Below are 15,729 nucleotides of genomic sequence, written 5' to 3'. Positions count from 1 at the left end.
GGGTCGAGAGTCGACCATCTTGTAGTCCATAAACTTGGATGCTACAACCTGTTCAGTCCCTGCAGCATTGTCTATGCTATATTTCTTCTCTAGGCTTTCCCACATTTGTTTAGATGTGGTTACATTGGAGTATACATTATAGAGGCTATCATCTAATGCACTTAAAATAAAGTTTTTACATAGATAATCCCCTTTTCTCCAAGCTTCATAGTCCGCCATGACTTCGAGCCTAGTATCTTGGTTGCTTGGCGCGGGCGGCTCGTTCTCCGTGAGGAAGTTGGCGACGCCCAATGTTGTCAAGTAGAACAACATCTTTTGATACCACCGCTTGAAGTCAGATCCTCCAAACTTTGGTGGTTTCTCGGCAGGTGGCATCATTCTTGGTGCCAAAGGTGCCGCAGTTGGTCCTTGGAAGGAACCAATTCCGTTGCCCCCGAAGGAGCCAACAACTTGGTTGGGCATAGAGCCCCCCATGTTCGTGTTGGGCATAGTGCCCCCCACATTCGTGTTGATCCCGGAAGATCCAACACCAGTATTGAGCCCGAAGGCACCAACACCCGATCCATTAAAGGATCCGAAGGAACCACTAAAAGTGGAACCAACCGAACCACCAAAGGTGGAACCAATGGATGCCCCGAAGGGGTTGTCCCAAACCCAAGGGACGGTGGATGAAGCGGCTGGGAAGCCGGGAGTTGGCATCATCGAGGGAGCCGATGAAGTGTTGACCGGTCCAGAGGTCGCCATGGTGGAGGGAATGGCGGCGGTGGCGTTGGCAGCAGCAGTGTTGGATTCCGTCGACATCTCCAGCAAAAGGTGTTAATATTTCGAAAGTTTTAGTTCAGTTTAGAAGTCCAAATTCCTTCAAAGGCAAGTTATCTCGTCTTGCGATTGTTGGTTTCTGGGATTACAAGATAACAAAACCGGGCGTAATACAACCCAAAAGAAGGAATACAAAAATGAACTGAAGTTACAACGAAAATGAAACAACTAAACCAGTATGCTATGACAGCCGAGTCGAGGAGGCCTCTTCCCGCAAGACGAGATACGCCCCGGTAGTGCTCTCAGTTTGGCGTGTCGTCCCCAAAGGTAAAACGGCTACGTCTCTTCTGATGCAGCACCGCAATCAGCAGAGCTCCGGCGAACGAGATGGAGGAGAGGGCAGAGCTTCGACAGAAAGACAATGCAGGGAGAGGGAGAGAGCTTATGCAGAGAATGCTTATAGGTGTGTGTCCTAATGCAGTGGCATGGCTAGCCTATTTATAGGCTAACCACCATGCAGGGTCAACCAGCCATTGAAGGCTCATCATGGCAAAAACGTAACCGACGTCGGTTACAGGCGTGTGGCTGTAATGTGCCACCCGTGTGTGGAGCGTGTGGATTTCTCACGTGGCAACCGTGACTGTGCCTCGCTTGACGACGTGTCAAGCCACTTGGATTGCTGACTCGGCGGTGGTCCAAAAAGAATAGTTTGGGCCAAGCACCAAGCCCAAAGACCACCCAAAGACCAATTGCCAAGATCCAAGTCCAAGTCCAAGTCCAAGTCCAAGTCCAAGTCCAAGATCGGGATCGGGCTCGGGCCCGGGCCCGAGGCCCGCGGCCCGCGACCACGAGCGCGAGCACGAGCACGAGCACGGACACGGGCACGGGCACGGGCTCGGGCGGGCGGGCGGCGGCGGCGGCGCGCGCGTGTGCGCGCGTGTGGGCTCTTTCACCCATCTTGGTCCACTATAATTATTAAGTAACATAAAGTCACTTAATTTATACACATTAAAGATGTGTTAATCCTCCAATGTGGGATAATTAACACTAGTTAATTATTCCCTAAGCTCCATCTCCAAGCTTTAATTAAAAGCTAATTATGCCCAACTTTAATCCACTATTTCTCACTCACCGGAAATCGGATTTGAGAAAGTGAATATACTACATTTACCTACGTAAAATGTAGATCGACGCTATGTCATTTAATTTCACAAAATTAAATGTCTCGTCACATTTATTATTTGGTCAAAATCCATTGACCGGGCATATTTAATCCATGATTTTTACAAATAGTGAATCGACGAGTAGGTGGTGTGGTAGGCGGTGAATATCGGCGATTAACGGTGTGTAATACCAAAAAATTAACCTTTTTCAACCCTACCTTTTAGTCTCCTTCAACTAGATGGTCGCGCACTGCGGGAGTGGGGTTTGGACAGTGAAACGGACGAGAATCGACGGTCCCCGTAGATTTCCTGTTGGTTCCAATGGCGGCTAGGGTTTGGAAAGTTGGGGGAATTTGGGGAGACGATTTGCAATGATGGATTGAGGGTGAGACGTTTGGAGTGAGAGAGAGAGTGAGTAGATGGTAGGTCGTAGCAAAATCCGGCTTAATTTCCGCTCCTTCGGTTTTGAGCGGTTTTTGATACAGTGCTGTTTTACTATTTTACCCATATAATGCACAGATTAGGCCTAATAATGCAACACGGGATAAGTTATCAAGTTTTCATCCGATCTGTCCATCCATCTAATCTAACGGTTCACATTAAGTAAGAACTTAAATCAAAGGGAACAAAAGGTCCTCAACACTCCCCTCTATATATATATATATATATATATATAGGGAGATGATCAAAATAAGTATGTGTTTAAATCCAGAAATGCAGACCAAATCTCAGCCCTAGGATTAGATGATCTAATGGTCTATTATTAACTAAAAACACGGAAGGTCATAATTAAGTAATTTTAGGTCATATTATAATATTTGGATTTAATGTCATACTAAGATCGTTTTAGGTCATGCTTTGTTAGCATGACCTACAAATTACCTAATTATGACCTAAAAGTGCCCTAATTATGATATTGTTCTGCGTTTCTGTATTTAAATCTAGTTTTGCATAGATCAAAACCCTATATATATATATATATATATATATATATATATATATATATATATATATATATATATATATATATATATATAGGGTAGTGATCAATATATAACTAATCTTAAGTGTATAACTAGAGAACAAATCTCAGCCACACATTTTAATACTCCAAATTAATCCTATGGCTTAAACAAACTTTCAGATTTTTATGAAAAAAAACTTGTCCAGGGGCATTTTGGGAATTCAATACATCAATGTGAATTCATGAATAACATATAATCACCGTGAATCCAATCTTACGAAAGTCATGCGCCGCGCTAGCTGTCTCTGTGGCGGAGCTGCCGCAGGCTCCGCCCACTCCGACGCCTTCTCAGACGTCTCCGACGGCTGCACCGCCGCCGTCGGTGATCTCGTCGACTTCTTCGGCTCCGGCGCTGTATGCTGGAGCAATTATGCATTATATATTTTCTAAGTGGAGATAACATTTTTTCTTTCCGCTTTCGCTCGGCTTTAGCTCGAAAATGATTTAAGTAAAAAAAATTAATTAGTAATTTCTACCGAAATGGATTGGGATTGAAAATTATTCAAGGATTCTAATATCAGTTTTAGTATTTTCTTCCTATGTACTAGTTGAATTAGGTATATGGCTGGTGTAATTCTCCAAAAATAATTATAACTTGATCAGAAATTGGATGCTTAGATGTATGTCTGAGTTGATGAATCCATAACCTTGATAAGAGAAGTGCATGCTAAAAGAGCCGTGGTGTTTCTCAATGGAGAAATTGTCAAATTGAAGTGGATTTTGAATACTTCACTCTTGTTTACAAAACAAATCACTCTTGTTTACAAAACACATCACTCTTACTCAGATTTTACTTCACTCTTGTTCACAAAACACATCACTCTTACTCAGATTTTACTTCACTCTTGTTCACAAAACACATCACTCTTACTCAGATTTTACTTCACTCTTGTTCACAAAACACATCACTCTTACTCAGATTTTACTTCACTCTTGTTCACAAAACACATCACTCTTACTCAGATTTTACTTCACTCTTGTTCACAAAACACATCACTCTTACTCAGATTTTACTTCACTCTTGTTCACAAAACACATCACTCTTACTCAGATTTTACTTCACTCTTGTTCACAAAACACATCACTCTTACTCAGATTTCACTTCACTCTTGTTCACAAAACACATCACTCTTACTCAGATTTGACTTCACTCTTGTTCACAAAACACATCACTCTTACTCAGATTTCACTTCACTCTTGTTCACAAAACACATCACTCTTGTTCTGGTTTTACTTCACTCTTGTTCACAAAACACATCACTCTTACTCAGATTTTACTTCACTCTTGTTCACAAAACACATCACTCTTACTCAGATTTTACTTCACTCTTGTTCACAAAACACATCACTCTTACTCAGATTTTACTTCACTCTTGTTCACAAAACACATCACTCTTACTCAGATTTTACTTCATTCTTGTTCACAAAACACATCACTCTTACTCAGATTTTACTTCACTCTTGTTCATAAAACACATCACTCTTACTCAGATTTTACTTCACTCTTGTTCACAAAACACATCACTCTTACTCAGATTTTACTTCACTCTTGTTCACAAAACACATCACTCTTACTCAGATTTTACTTCACTCTTATTCACAAAACACATCACTCTTACTTCAGTTCTCGTGCAAAATATATGTATATTCTTTTATATCAACTTTTGTATTTTTGTGACATGAAAATGCAGACAAGAAAAAGAAGAGTTTTGAGAAGTTGTTTATCAATTGCAGAGAACTCCAGCTACAAAATCAAGGAAACCAAATCTCAAGACAAAATTACTCTATTTATCCACTGATTTTTATTAATATACAAATTGACGGCGCCGCCGCTGCCGGAGAGCTCGATGTTGTGGCTCGGCGGCGGGGACAGGTCGGCGCCGCCGCGGAAGCGGGAGAAGGATCCGGAGAATAGATCGTTCATCTTGTGAGGATTGAGTGATTGGATTTGGAAATTGGAAGTATAAAAGGGGGAATTGGTTGGTGAAGAATGTTGGATGAGTGAAGGAGTGGTCAATGAAGTCTTGAGTCGTGCGTGCTGGTTCAACTACATAAAATTCTCAAACAGATGCTAAACAGAGGAGGAGGAGGAGGAGGAGGAGGAGAGAGATTAAGACGAGACGAATTTGATTTTGGATTTAATTCGATCTGCAATGACAATAATACCCCTGACTTGTTATTATGGAGTAAATTTGTGATTGAGGGAGCTAATATCTCATTAAATTCGAAAATTAACATGAGCCCTTGATTTTTTTGATCTTGTGGCTATTATTTGTTCTCTAGTTATATGGTTAAGAGGTGTTTGCCATAGATCACTACCCTATATATATATATATATATATATATATATATATATATATATATATATATATATATATATATATATATATATCCAAAAACTCTACCTTCTTCAATAGAGAAAAATTAAATTTCAAATTGAGCCCTAAAACTAAAACCCTCTTTCATGGCGGTTGGGGAATGCCAGGTTTGCGGGTCGGGTCCGTTCCTCGTCCACAACGTTCCTCACCACGGCGTTTTTGCGGACCTCTGCACCGCCTGCTTGCTCCGCCACAAGCGCGACACCTTCTGCCCCGTCTGCTTCGACATCCACGACGACACCGCCGCCGCTGGTGCCCGCATCATGTGCCTCCGATGCCCCGCCCTCGCCCACCTCACCTGCCTCCCTTCCTCCCACTCTAACCGCTACCTCTGCCCCCATTGCTCCGATCCCTCTTTTTCCTTCATCGATTCAACTACTGCTCTCGTCTTCACCAAAGAATCTCTCTGCGCCGCCAAAATTGCCGCCGCTGCGATGCACAGGGCGGCAGCCCTTGCTAGAGCCGATGCGGAGCAGAAAGTGATGGGAGCTCTGCTGGCCAGACGAAACGCCAAGGAAGCAATTGAGAGAGTCGCCTCCTTAATGTCCAATCAAAACCATTCCGATGTCATCTGATCAATTTCAGAGAGTATTTCATTCATATTAGTATAATTTACATTATCGATCTGTGAATTCTATTTCTCGCTTTGTTATGTACACAGTGCACAATTGCATCCGTTACTACTTAATACTCGTCTCGTCTTTAGGAACACTAGAGATCACCTATAACATCTCATACTGCATCACTCATGTTTGTGTGTGTAGTAGGAGATGTAGTACGAGATGTTATAGGTGATCCTCATTGCTTTAGGAATGTGTATGATAAGAATTAGATAGTTGCATGAATAGATGACTAATGTTCACTCAAAATTAACATATCTCCAACTAATGTCTAATCTAATGGCATGTGAATTTGGTAACTTGAGGTCATTAACAACAGAGATACTCCCCATTATTGCTCATCTTACATCATTTACACTGCTACTCTTAAGCCAAGGCTGACATGATAAGGATCATATTTTGCTATTCCTCTTTATTTATATCCTAGGTGCATTGCGTTTACGGTGCCATACTTGGGGAGATTGTTGGAAAAGGTTGACTAGTTTTGCTGATTGGACTTAGATACCAATTCTCTAGCAATTGGACTAGTTGGCATTCAGTTTTGGAATAACATTCCACACTGTTGCATATCTGTGACTCTAGTAAATACATCTCAGAACCAATACTTCCCAGAACAAGCTATATGGTTATTATATCAATGTAAACTTCAACAAATTTTTGTTCCAGTTATGTGACTATGTAGATATGCATGTTATGCAGCTGAAACATTACTGTTGAAATATGGAACAAAGACTTTTTGGCCTTGTGTCAGGCTTCCATGGGAGTTTCTATTATAATCAAAGCCAAGGTTGACTTCAAATAACCTGTAATTGACATGGCATTTATCTTTTCCTTCCTCTTTCTGGCTAATCTTCCTGAATGTGGAGGGTTTGTCATGGATAAATCTTATAGACATATGTTTTGATAGAAACCTTGGAGGGGTTGGACTAGCTCTCTATCGATCTGCGTCATTCATTTTCATTTTCCAGTGCTCTGATACCATGATAGAAATCTAAGAGGTTTCATCTTATAACCAATTGGTTTTAGGGCGAAACCCTATGGATTTTTATGATGTTTTCACTTTGGTACAAATATTGTGATCCGGTATTTTATTAGAAAAAACACTACTATCTAGAATATACTCCCTCCGTCCCATTAAATGCTTTTCGGCATAATATTTTATGTAATGTTGTTTTGTGAGGTAATGAAGGGTAGAAGAAGGAAATGTTTCATTTTTAATGGCACAGATAGAAAAAAGTAGGATGGTTATTGCTTGCTGTTTTTAATGTTCTGATGGGGTTTGCCTGTATGAAGCCAGGATACTACTATAGATTTAAAAATTATCAAGGAGATATGGGGGTTCATACTTGTATTTCTGCATGAAATGGATTGGAGGCTGTCTGATACTACTATTCACTTTGCTGTTATTGAGCTTCAAAACAGAGAAAGATAAGCCTTGTTGGGGTACTCAATACAGCCATGAACACAGAAAAAAAAAATACAAATATAAGAAGCTGGTGGGCAGCATCTAGCTGAACATTGTGCAACTTTACTAAATTTCACTGGATATAACTATATATTGCTGTCATTTTTATGTGACAGCAGTGTATGAAAAATTAGATCAACGACTTTACAGCAATGGCCACAGATCGAGTTCGCAATACATATAAATGTGTTAACAACTTTCAACAAGCAATGGCAATGGCAATGGCAATGTGATCCTCAATGTCTACAATATTAGGTTTATTTCTATAAAGTGAACCCGTATATACATGTTAAAATAAAGTTCGAAAATTGGAAAATAGGGTATATCCCTAAATCAATATTGGATTGTTTCCAATACAAAGGTACTAACAAATTATGGTACTCCAAAACCCATCTCATTTTGGATTTTTGACAAATTATAATACACCATATTTTTGGGTTTACACTATAACATATCCAAATCCCAACTTGAGATTTTGTGAATGTAAAAAGAGTTGTGATGTTTTACAATAAAATGAGGTTGAATATGATGTAAATGGTTGGAGATGCTTAAAGATATCTTGTGGTAATGAATAATTATAGGCAAAATTATTAAAGTAACTATGCTTAGTTATGTTTCGTTAAGTTATTATTTTAGGCAACATGTAATACTATATATATATATAAATCAACTATTTTGTCTTCAACATAAGCAACAAAAGTGGATTAAGCATATTTAAAAAATTCAGTTTGATTGCATTGGAGTGATCTAAGTGAAGGAGAAGACAGCTATATATGGCCGGATCATGAACACGTCCGATTGGCAACAAGAAGTAGTATATGCCAATAATTGACGTTGCATACAATGTTGTTAATTTCATATAAATTTATATATCGTGCACCTTTAATTCCCTATCATAGCATTCCTTGTCACATTAGTTAATTTGAAGCATGGTGAGTGTGCTAACTAATCATACTTTTAGTGCAACTTAGTTGATGAGTTTAATGATCTAATCATATAGTATATGATCTACACAGGGAGAAGACGACGCAGAGAAGGGTGCGACAATGCAATCGGAGATGAAAGGGAAAGGAGGTGTCCGAGCTGCATCTTTCATTTACGGTTTGGCTGCATTGGAAAATATGGGTTTCGTAGCGAACATGATGAGCTTGGTCCTCTACTTCATGTTCAAGCTGTATTTCGATCTCCCCACAGCTGCTAACACTTTCACTAACTTGATGGGAACTACATTTCTACTCTCTGTTGTTGGTGGCTTCATCTCCGACACTTTTATTAACAGGTTCCACACCTCCATCATTTTTGGGGCACTTGAACTCATGGTAATTTATCTACTTTTATAAATAATTTTCATTATTCAAGATCTCATATACTCTTTTTGGATTATCCCTTTAAAAATGAAACATTTCCATTTCCTGAAATGGAAACAACTTTATTTCTACTTTTTCTCCTCTCATAATTTGCACTCTCTTCATTAACTCCTAAAACAACACTACATATAATCCCATGTCGATTTTCAAATGTTTCATATTTAATGGGACATCAAGCAAGAGTACTCAATAGTTCCATAATAATTTTCAATTAAATGATTCATTAATTCAGGCTCTAGTAATGCTGACCATTGAAGCTCACTCCGAACATTTGCTACCTTCATTTTGTGGAATCGGGGAGTCGAGCTGCATAGGGGGAGGCAAGGCCGTCTACTTCTACACGACAATGTTCTTGCTGGCGTTGGGCGCGGGTGGACTGAGGGGGTCTTTCCCGGCCCTTGGGGCTGACCAGTTCGATGAGAACGACCCTGAGGAAGCCAAGTCGCTGGCAAGCTATTTCAACTGGTTGTTGCTGAGTATAGTTGGTGGTGCATCAATCGGAGTCACAGTCATCGTCTGGGTTTCTACAAACCACCCTTTGAAAGACAACTGGTGGAAGGGGTTCCTTATTGTCACCATTGCCACCTTCTTAGCTTTCGTGGTACTTATACTTGGGAAACCCTTCTATCGCCTCAAAATCCCTAAACACAGCCCACTTGTTAGAATCGCACAGGTATGCATATTCACAATAGTTAGTCACCTATTAACGTCAGATCATAAAATCTAATGGTCCAAATCATAATTTAGAGTTTGTACAGGTATGTAGAGTTTACATTTGATTACATCCCTATTTAACAATCCATGCTTCAATTCTTCTTTTTCTCAGGTAATAATAGTAGCGGTAAAAAATCGCGGGCTGCCTCATCCTGAGAACCCTAATGAGCTCTACGAGGAAAGCAAGAAAGATTTTGACTCCACAATCGGAATAATTCCTCATACCCAACAGTTCAGGTAATGATCGTATTTATCGTTTGGTAGCTATGTTAGAACAAAGTAAACACATTTATTTGAACTTCACTTAATGCTAACAACTAGTCAAAATTAATCTTGAATCTTCGGGTACATTTGGTAGTTACGTTTTGTTAGGATAATGAGAATTATCTTGGCTCTACCCATTGTTTAATTTATATGGCGTAAGTAAGCGCACACAAACAATTATTAGTGTATCATATCTAGTCGAAACATGACTAGTCTACCAAACGGTAGGTGGCTAGACAAAGCAGCGATCCTAGGGGAGAAAAGAGAGGCAACAGATTGGGAAGTGTGCACAGTGACACAGGTAGAAGAAGTGAAGGTGCTAACAAGGATGTTACCAATCATAGGAAGCACCATCATCATGAACACATGCCTCGCCCAACTGCAGACCTTCTCCGTCCAGCAAGGCAACCGAATGGACACTAAGCTGGGGTCATTCAAGGTCCCACCGGCCTCAATCCCGATCATCCCCCTTCTCTTCATGGTCATCCTCATCCCCATATACGACGCGCTGTTTGTCCCCTTGGCACGCCGCCTCACAGGCCACCCCACGGGGATCACCCAGCTCCAGCGCGTTGGGGTGGGGCTCGTCTTGTCAGCGGTGTCCATGTCAGCAGCCGCTTTGGTGGAGGTGAAGAGGAGGCGGCAGTCGCTGGAGAACCCCTTGGCGCCTGTGAGCCTCTTCTGGCTGTCGTTCCAATACGGTATATTTGGGATAGCGGACATGTTCACACTGGTCGGGCTCATGGAGTTCTTCTACAAGGAGGCGCCCGCCGGGATGAAGTCGTTGTCCACCTCCTTCACGTGGATATCGCTCTCGTTGGGATATTTCTTGAGCAGTGTGTTGGTGGAGGTGGTGACGGCGGTCACAAAAAGGGTGACGCCGAGCAAAAAGGCGTGGGTGTATGGCCTGGATTTGGACAGGAATAAGTTGGATCTGTTTTATTGGCTTCTTGCTATTTTGAGTGTCATCAACTTCTTCCACTATCTCTTTTGGGCAATGTGGTACAAGTACAAGACCAACGCCGATGACGATGTCGTTGAGGCTGCCGGAGAGCCTGGTAAACTTGATTGACTGTGTTATATTCTTTTTTCTTCTTTACTTTTGTTTTTGGTTTGGTTTTATGGTTCTGAGTTTTCATCGGATTATTATATTGGAAGGTCGTTTGAAATAAGAATGTTTGTAAAACTACATTTTCACTTTATTGCTTTAAGTTTTTGCAAATTTCATTTTATAGTTTAACTTTTATTAATTTTTTTGTATGACCTGAATTTATTATGGAGAAGCTATTTCATCATAACTAGGTCACTCAATCCTTTAAAGGCTACCACTCCCTTTGTACCACAAGAATATGCAATCTTGTCTTTTTATTATGTCCTATAAGAATATGCATTTTCTAATTTTAGAAAATCTTTTCTCTCTAATGAGGTGAGACTCATTCTCTACTAACAATACTTTAATTACTTTTTCTCTTTACCTTTCTATTACTTTACCAATTTTACATTAAAACCCGTACCGAACCCAAAGTGCATATTCTTTGGGGACGGAGGGAGTATTATACAAGGGAATCAACACTATACTTATATAATGAACATCGGACTTCTACACGTGAGATAGACAAGACAAGAGGCAAGAGATCCATCATTGAAGTGGGCTGAAGTAATAATATCGGACTTCCACTCGTAAGATAGACAAAGTAAGAGAGAGAGATAAATAGATTCACCATTGACTAAGATGAGTCACTCATCTCCTAAAATAATAAACTTAATATCGTATGGGCCAATGACCCATCTACTCCCTCTGTTTCCTATTATGTGTCCAATCAGTGATTAATTGTCTCATTTCATTTTTACTACATTTGAAGTGGATTCCACATTCACTAACTCATTTTACTCACATTTTATTATAATACTAATACTAATATATAAAAGTAGGATCCATATTTTAATAACATTTTTTCAACCCACTTTCTTTACATTTCTTCAATCTCATGTCTGGTCAAAATGAAACACATATTGGGAAATAGTGGAAGTATCATATATTAAACGAATACGACTCATGGGTCTCTTTACCTATTATTAATACTCCACCCGTCCCATAAAATAAGAATATTTTTCATTTTAAGATTTCTCATAAAAATATCCCCTTTTATTTTTGGTAACTTCTCTCTCTCATAAGTGGACATCATTTTCCACTAATTATACTATAATTACTTTTTCTTTTTATCTCTCTTACTTTACCAATTATGCATTTCCCATGTTGTCCCAAATGTCCATATATATATGGGACGGAAGGAGTAGGTTTTAGGATAGAATCCTATGAATTTCTATCATGGTATCAGAGCAGATCGCTAGTCATGGACCAGATTTAATGACCCAACAGTATATCTGGATTGAAACCGAAAAAATGACTTCTTTATTTGGGCTAGATCGGCAGAGGGTTGGTTCAACCGATCATAAAGAAGTCGGACCCCTCCAAGGTTCGCCTTGAAGGATTTGAAGAAGGGTGTTGAAAATTGAAACTAAAAATAAAAATATAACTAAGTCAAATCAATTAAAGAGAGAACTAAAATTATACTCCCTCCGTCCCATTAAATATGCAACATTTATTTTTCGGCACGGGATTTTATGTAGTGTTGTTTTGTGAGTTAATGGAGAGAGAGTAAAGTAAGAGAGAAGAAAAAGTAGAGAGAGTATTGTTTCTATTTTTAGAAACGTTTCATTTTTAATGGGACAGACCAAAAAGGAAAACGTTTCATTTCTAATGGGACAGAGGGAGTATAAGACTCATGAGAATCTCCTCCTGTTACTAATTGGTTTTAGGATGGAACCATTTGAGTTTCTACCAATAGAAAATAAGAGTATCAAGTTTATGGTTAATTTTCGGTCATTTATGATGTTTGGATTTGCAGATAGTGTCAAGAAATTATTGAGTATAAATGGAAAATTTTAGTCTAGTAATGAGATGAATTGACGCAGAAGACGTGTAAAGAATGACTAAACTAAGATATTATTAAAGAAACCCTAGTTCCTTGAAAAATGAGAATAAGCGTTAGAAAACCTTAGAAACTCAAAAGAAAATCAAACGTAAACTAGGAAATTGAAAATAAACCCCAAAAATAGTAAATTGTCTTTTTTGCCCCCTAAATGATATCAGATCCATCGTCCATCATTGCAACGATGTCGTAGTGATTTGATCTAAGCTCGATTCGCAATCACCATGCGAATTTTAAGTCATTCCAACACAGAACATTTTTGGCATGTTTTTGGCTTCGCCGACGTCTAGAGATGTCAGTGCAGCCCACAAACCGTTTTGCTTACCTGAATAACCCACTAAATTTAGAGATTTAGGGGTGGAAAATATTTAAACCTGATAAAATCACAACTCGTTTACCCCGTAACCCAAGTGGGCTAGACCCGAATTGGCTGGCCCGGTGGGTTAGATTTAAGTACAATTATTGTTTATCATTTCTTCATGTTTGACACCTAATTCGACATTTCAATAATTATTTTTATAATATAAACAACTATAAAAAATAGCTTCAATTTTATACTCCCTCCGTCCTTGAAAGTATGAACTACTCCTATTTTCTTATTAGTTCGTCCTTGAAAAAGTATGGACTTTTTAATTTGAAATAAGTTAAACAACACATTACTCACACACCTCATTTTATTTACAACTTATATTATTACACTACACTACTAATAATGTGGAGACCACTCTCCACTAACACTACTTACAGTATCCTTTATCCCACTCTTCCTTACTTTACCAATTATACATTAATACTCTGTACCAAAACAGATGTTTATACTTTTCAGAGATAGAGAGAGTATTTAATATACATATATGTTTGATTTTTATTAATGGCAAAACACATCCTTAAGTCTTTGTACTTTGATTGTTTATTTCACTCGGTCCTTATACAAATTTTTCGTTTTAGTAAGTCCTTGTACTTTTACATTCGATATATTCTAATCCTTATTTAACGAAACCATTAACTTTTCTGTTATAAAATAACACTTTATATATTAATTATTTAAATATATTTCACCTAATATCCTAGTTGAAAAATACGAACATAACATAAATACAAAAAAAAACAAAAATTAAAAAATTAAAGAATTCCAAAGCGTTAAAAAAAATGTTATTTGATTATTTGAAGTTCGAATATTAATTTATATTTGGTTCCAATGATATAATTGGGAGCCGGCGGCGCTGGTGACGAGGACGAAGAAGTCGTGGGGGCGGCGGATCTGGGCGGAGGAGCGGACGACGGATCTTTTTTTTATGTTATGTTCATATTTTCCAACTAGGATATTAGGTGGAATATATTTAAATAATTAACATATAATGTGTTATTTTATAACGGAAAAGTTAACGGTTCCGTTAAATAAGGATTGGAATATATCGAATATAAAAGTACAAGAACTTACTAAAACGAAAAAATTGTATAAGGACCTAGTGAAATAAACAATCAAGGTATAAGGACTTAAGGATGTGTTTTGCCTTTATTTATATAATACGTAATAGATAAAAATTAAAAACATTTTGAGAAATTTTAAAACATATTTCTCAAAATGTGTTTAATTTTTATTTTGTTTACATAATTTTAAATTAGTATTTCATTATATCTGAGTTTAATCCTATACCTCACAGTTATTATAATTATATATTTCACATCATATAAATATGCGATTTGGTAATTTTTTACAGACTTAGTTGACGATTAATGAGGATGTAGTTATAAGAGATTCTCACTGGTATTCCTCTACATCGATTTTTTTTTCTTATTATTATTGTATATCCTTTTGTTTATTTTCAGGAGCAACTTTTTATACAGATTCTAAGTACTCTCTTATCAGATTTTAATAGTCAAAATATCAAAAAAATTGAAAATTATAGTCGTATAAGTTTTGAACAGGTATAGAATATAGATATTGGTTCTACAAACCACCCACAAAAGACTGTAAAAAGAATATCAAAATTGCCTATCCCTATTTGTATTTTATGCTATTTTGATACTATTAAACTCAGATATAATGAAATACTAACGGTTCTAACGCCGATTTTTCACCGACGCCGGTTCTGACGCCGAACCATTGGAACCGGCGTCGGCGAAATTGGCGTGGCCATGCCGATTCGCGCGATGACGCCGGTTCCGACGCTGATCCTCACGGCGCCATTGTGGGTCCCGGATCGGCGTCAAACCGGCGTCAGATTTTATTTTTTATTTTTTTTTCTTTTGAAAACACTATATATACGCGCTTTGAACGTCTTTTTCATTCGCACCACTTGTTTTAACGAGTACTCTCTCTCTACCTTACTTTCTGTACAAGATCAATTTAAGAAATGAGTAATGCCGGTGGTAGTGGTGGGGATGCGGATGAGTACGAGCGTATGATGAACGAAGAGCTAGATGCCTATACGAGCCGTGAGGTTGATCAATGGATGCAGAGTTATATGCAGCCGGCGGCACCTCGCCCACGACCAGTTGTCCACCGTCGACAAGTGGTTGATCGTGATCATGAAGCTGCACATCAGCGCCTGTTCACAGATTACTTCGCAGAGGAGCCGCGTTTTAACGCCAACCATTTCAGGCGTCGTTTTAGGATGAGGCGGGACTTGTTTATGCGTATTGTTAACGCTTTGGAGCAGCGATATCTGTATTTCCGCTTCAGGCACGATGCGGCTAGCAGGCCCGGCCACACCCCTATTCAAAAGTGCACTGCGGCAATCAGGCAGTTGGCCTACGGCACCGCGGCAGACATGTGGGACGAATACCTCCACATCGGTGAGACAACTGCCATCGAATGTATGAAGTATTTCTGTCAGGGCGTGATCGAAGTATTCGGTGATCAGTATCTCCGAAAGCCTACCCCCGAAGATTGCCGGAATCTGCTGCGGATGCACGGGGATCAGCATGGGTTCCCGGGAATGTTAGGCAGCATAGATTGTATGCATTGGGAGTGGAAGA

The 15,729-nt window shown here is 39.0% G+C and overlaps 2 protein-coding genes across 2 annotated transcripts; both read left to right on the top strand.

Moving 5' to 3' along the window:
* Positions 1-1,064: 1,064 nt before the first annotated feature.
* On the top strand, positions 1,065-10,826 carry LOC121766969 (protein NRT1/ PTR FAMILY 4.6-like). Its single transcript, XM_042163192.1, has 5 exons — positions 1,065-1,073; positions 8,468-8,728; positions 9,009-9,449; positions 9,603-9,727; positions 9,983-10,826. Exons 2-5 carry the CDS (start codon positions 8,468-8,470, stop codon positions 10,824-10,826), a joined length of 1,671 nt encoding a protein of 556 aa, XP_042019126.1. The 5' UTR covers positions 1,065-1,073.
* On the top strand, positions 5,358-6,012 carry LOC121767433. Its single transcript, XM_042163691.1, has one exon. The coding sequence runs from the start codon at positions 5,411-5,413 to the stop codon at positions 5,897-5,899; it is 489 nt and encodes a 162-aa protein (XP_042019625.1). The 5' UTR covers positions 5,358-5,410; the 3' UTR covers positions 5,900-6,012.
* Positions 10,827-15,729: the final 4,903 nt, after the last annotated feature.

This window comes from Salvia splendens, chromosome 15 (genome assembly GCF_004379255.2).
Source record: "Salvia splendens isolate huo1 chromosome 15, SspV2, whole genome shotgun sequence".
Classification (NCBI taxonomy): Eukaryota; Viridiplantae; Streptophyta; class Magnoliopsida; order Lamiales; family Lamiaceae; genus Salvia; species Salvia splendens.
This window is presented reverse-complemented; position numbering and strand designations above follow the sequence as displayed.

What these genes read in the sequence shown, in the direction of transcription:
- LOC121767433 (XM_042163691.1), top strand. Translation starts at nt 5,411, where the DNA reads ATGGCGGTTGGGGAATGCCAGGTTTGCGGGTCGGGTCCGTTCCTCGTC.
- LOC121766969 (XM_042163192.1), top strand. Translation starts at nt 8,468, where the DNA reads ATGAAAGGGAAAGGAGGTGTCCGAGCTGCATCTTTCATTTACGGTTTG. An exon ending in TTGGGGCACTTGAACTCATG is followed by an intron (nt 8,729 to 9,008) that starts GTAATTTATCTA and finishes TCATTAATTCAG; the next exon opens with GCTCTAGTAATGCTGACCAT. An exon ending in CACTTGTTAGAATCGCACAG is followed by an intron (nt 9,450 to 9,602) that starts GTATGCATATTC and finishes TCTTTTTCTCAG; the next exon opens with GTAATAATAGTAGCGGTAAA.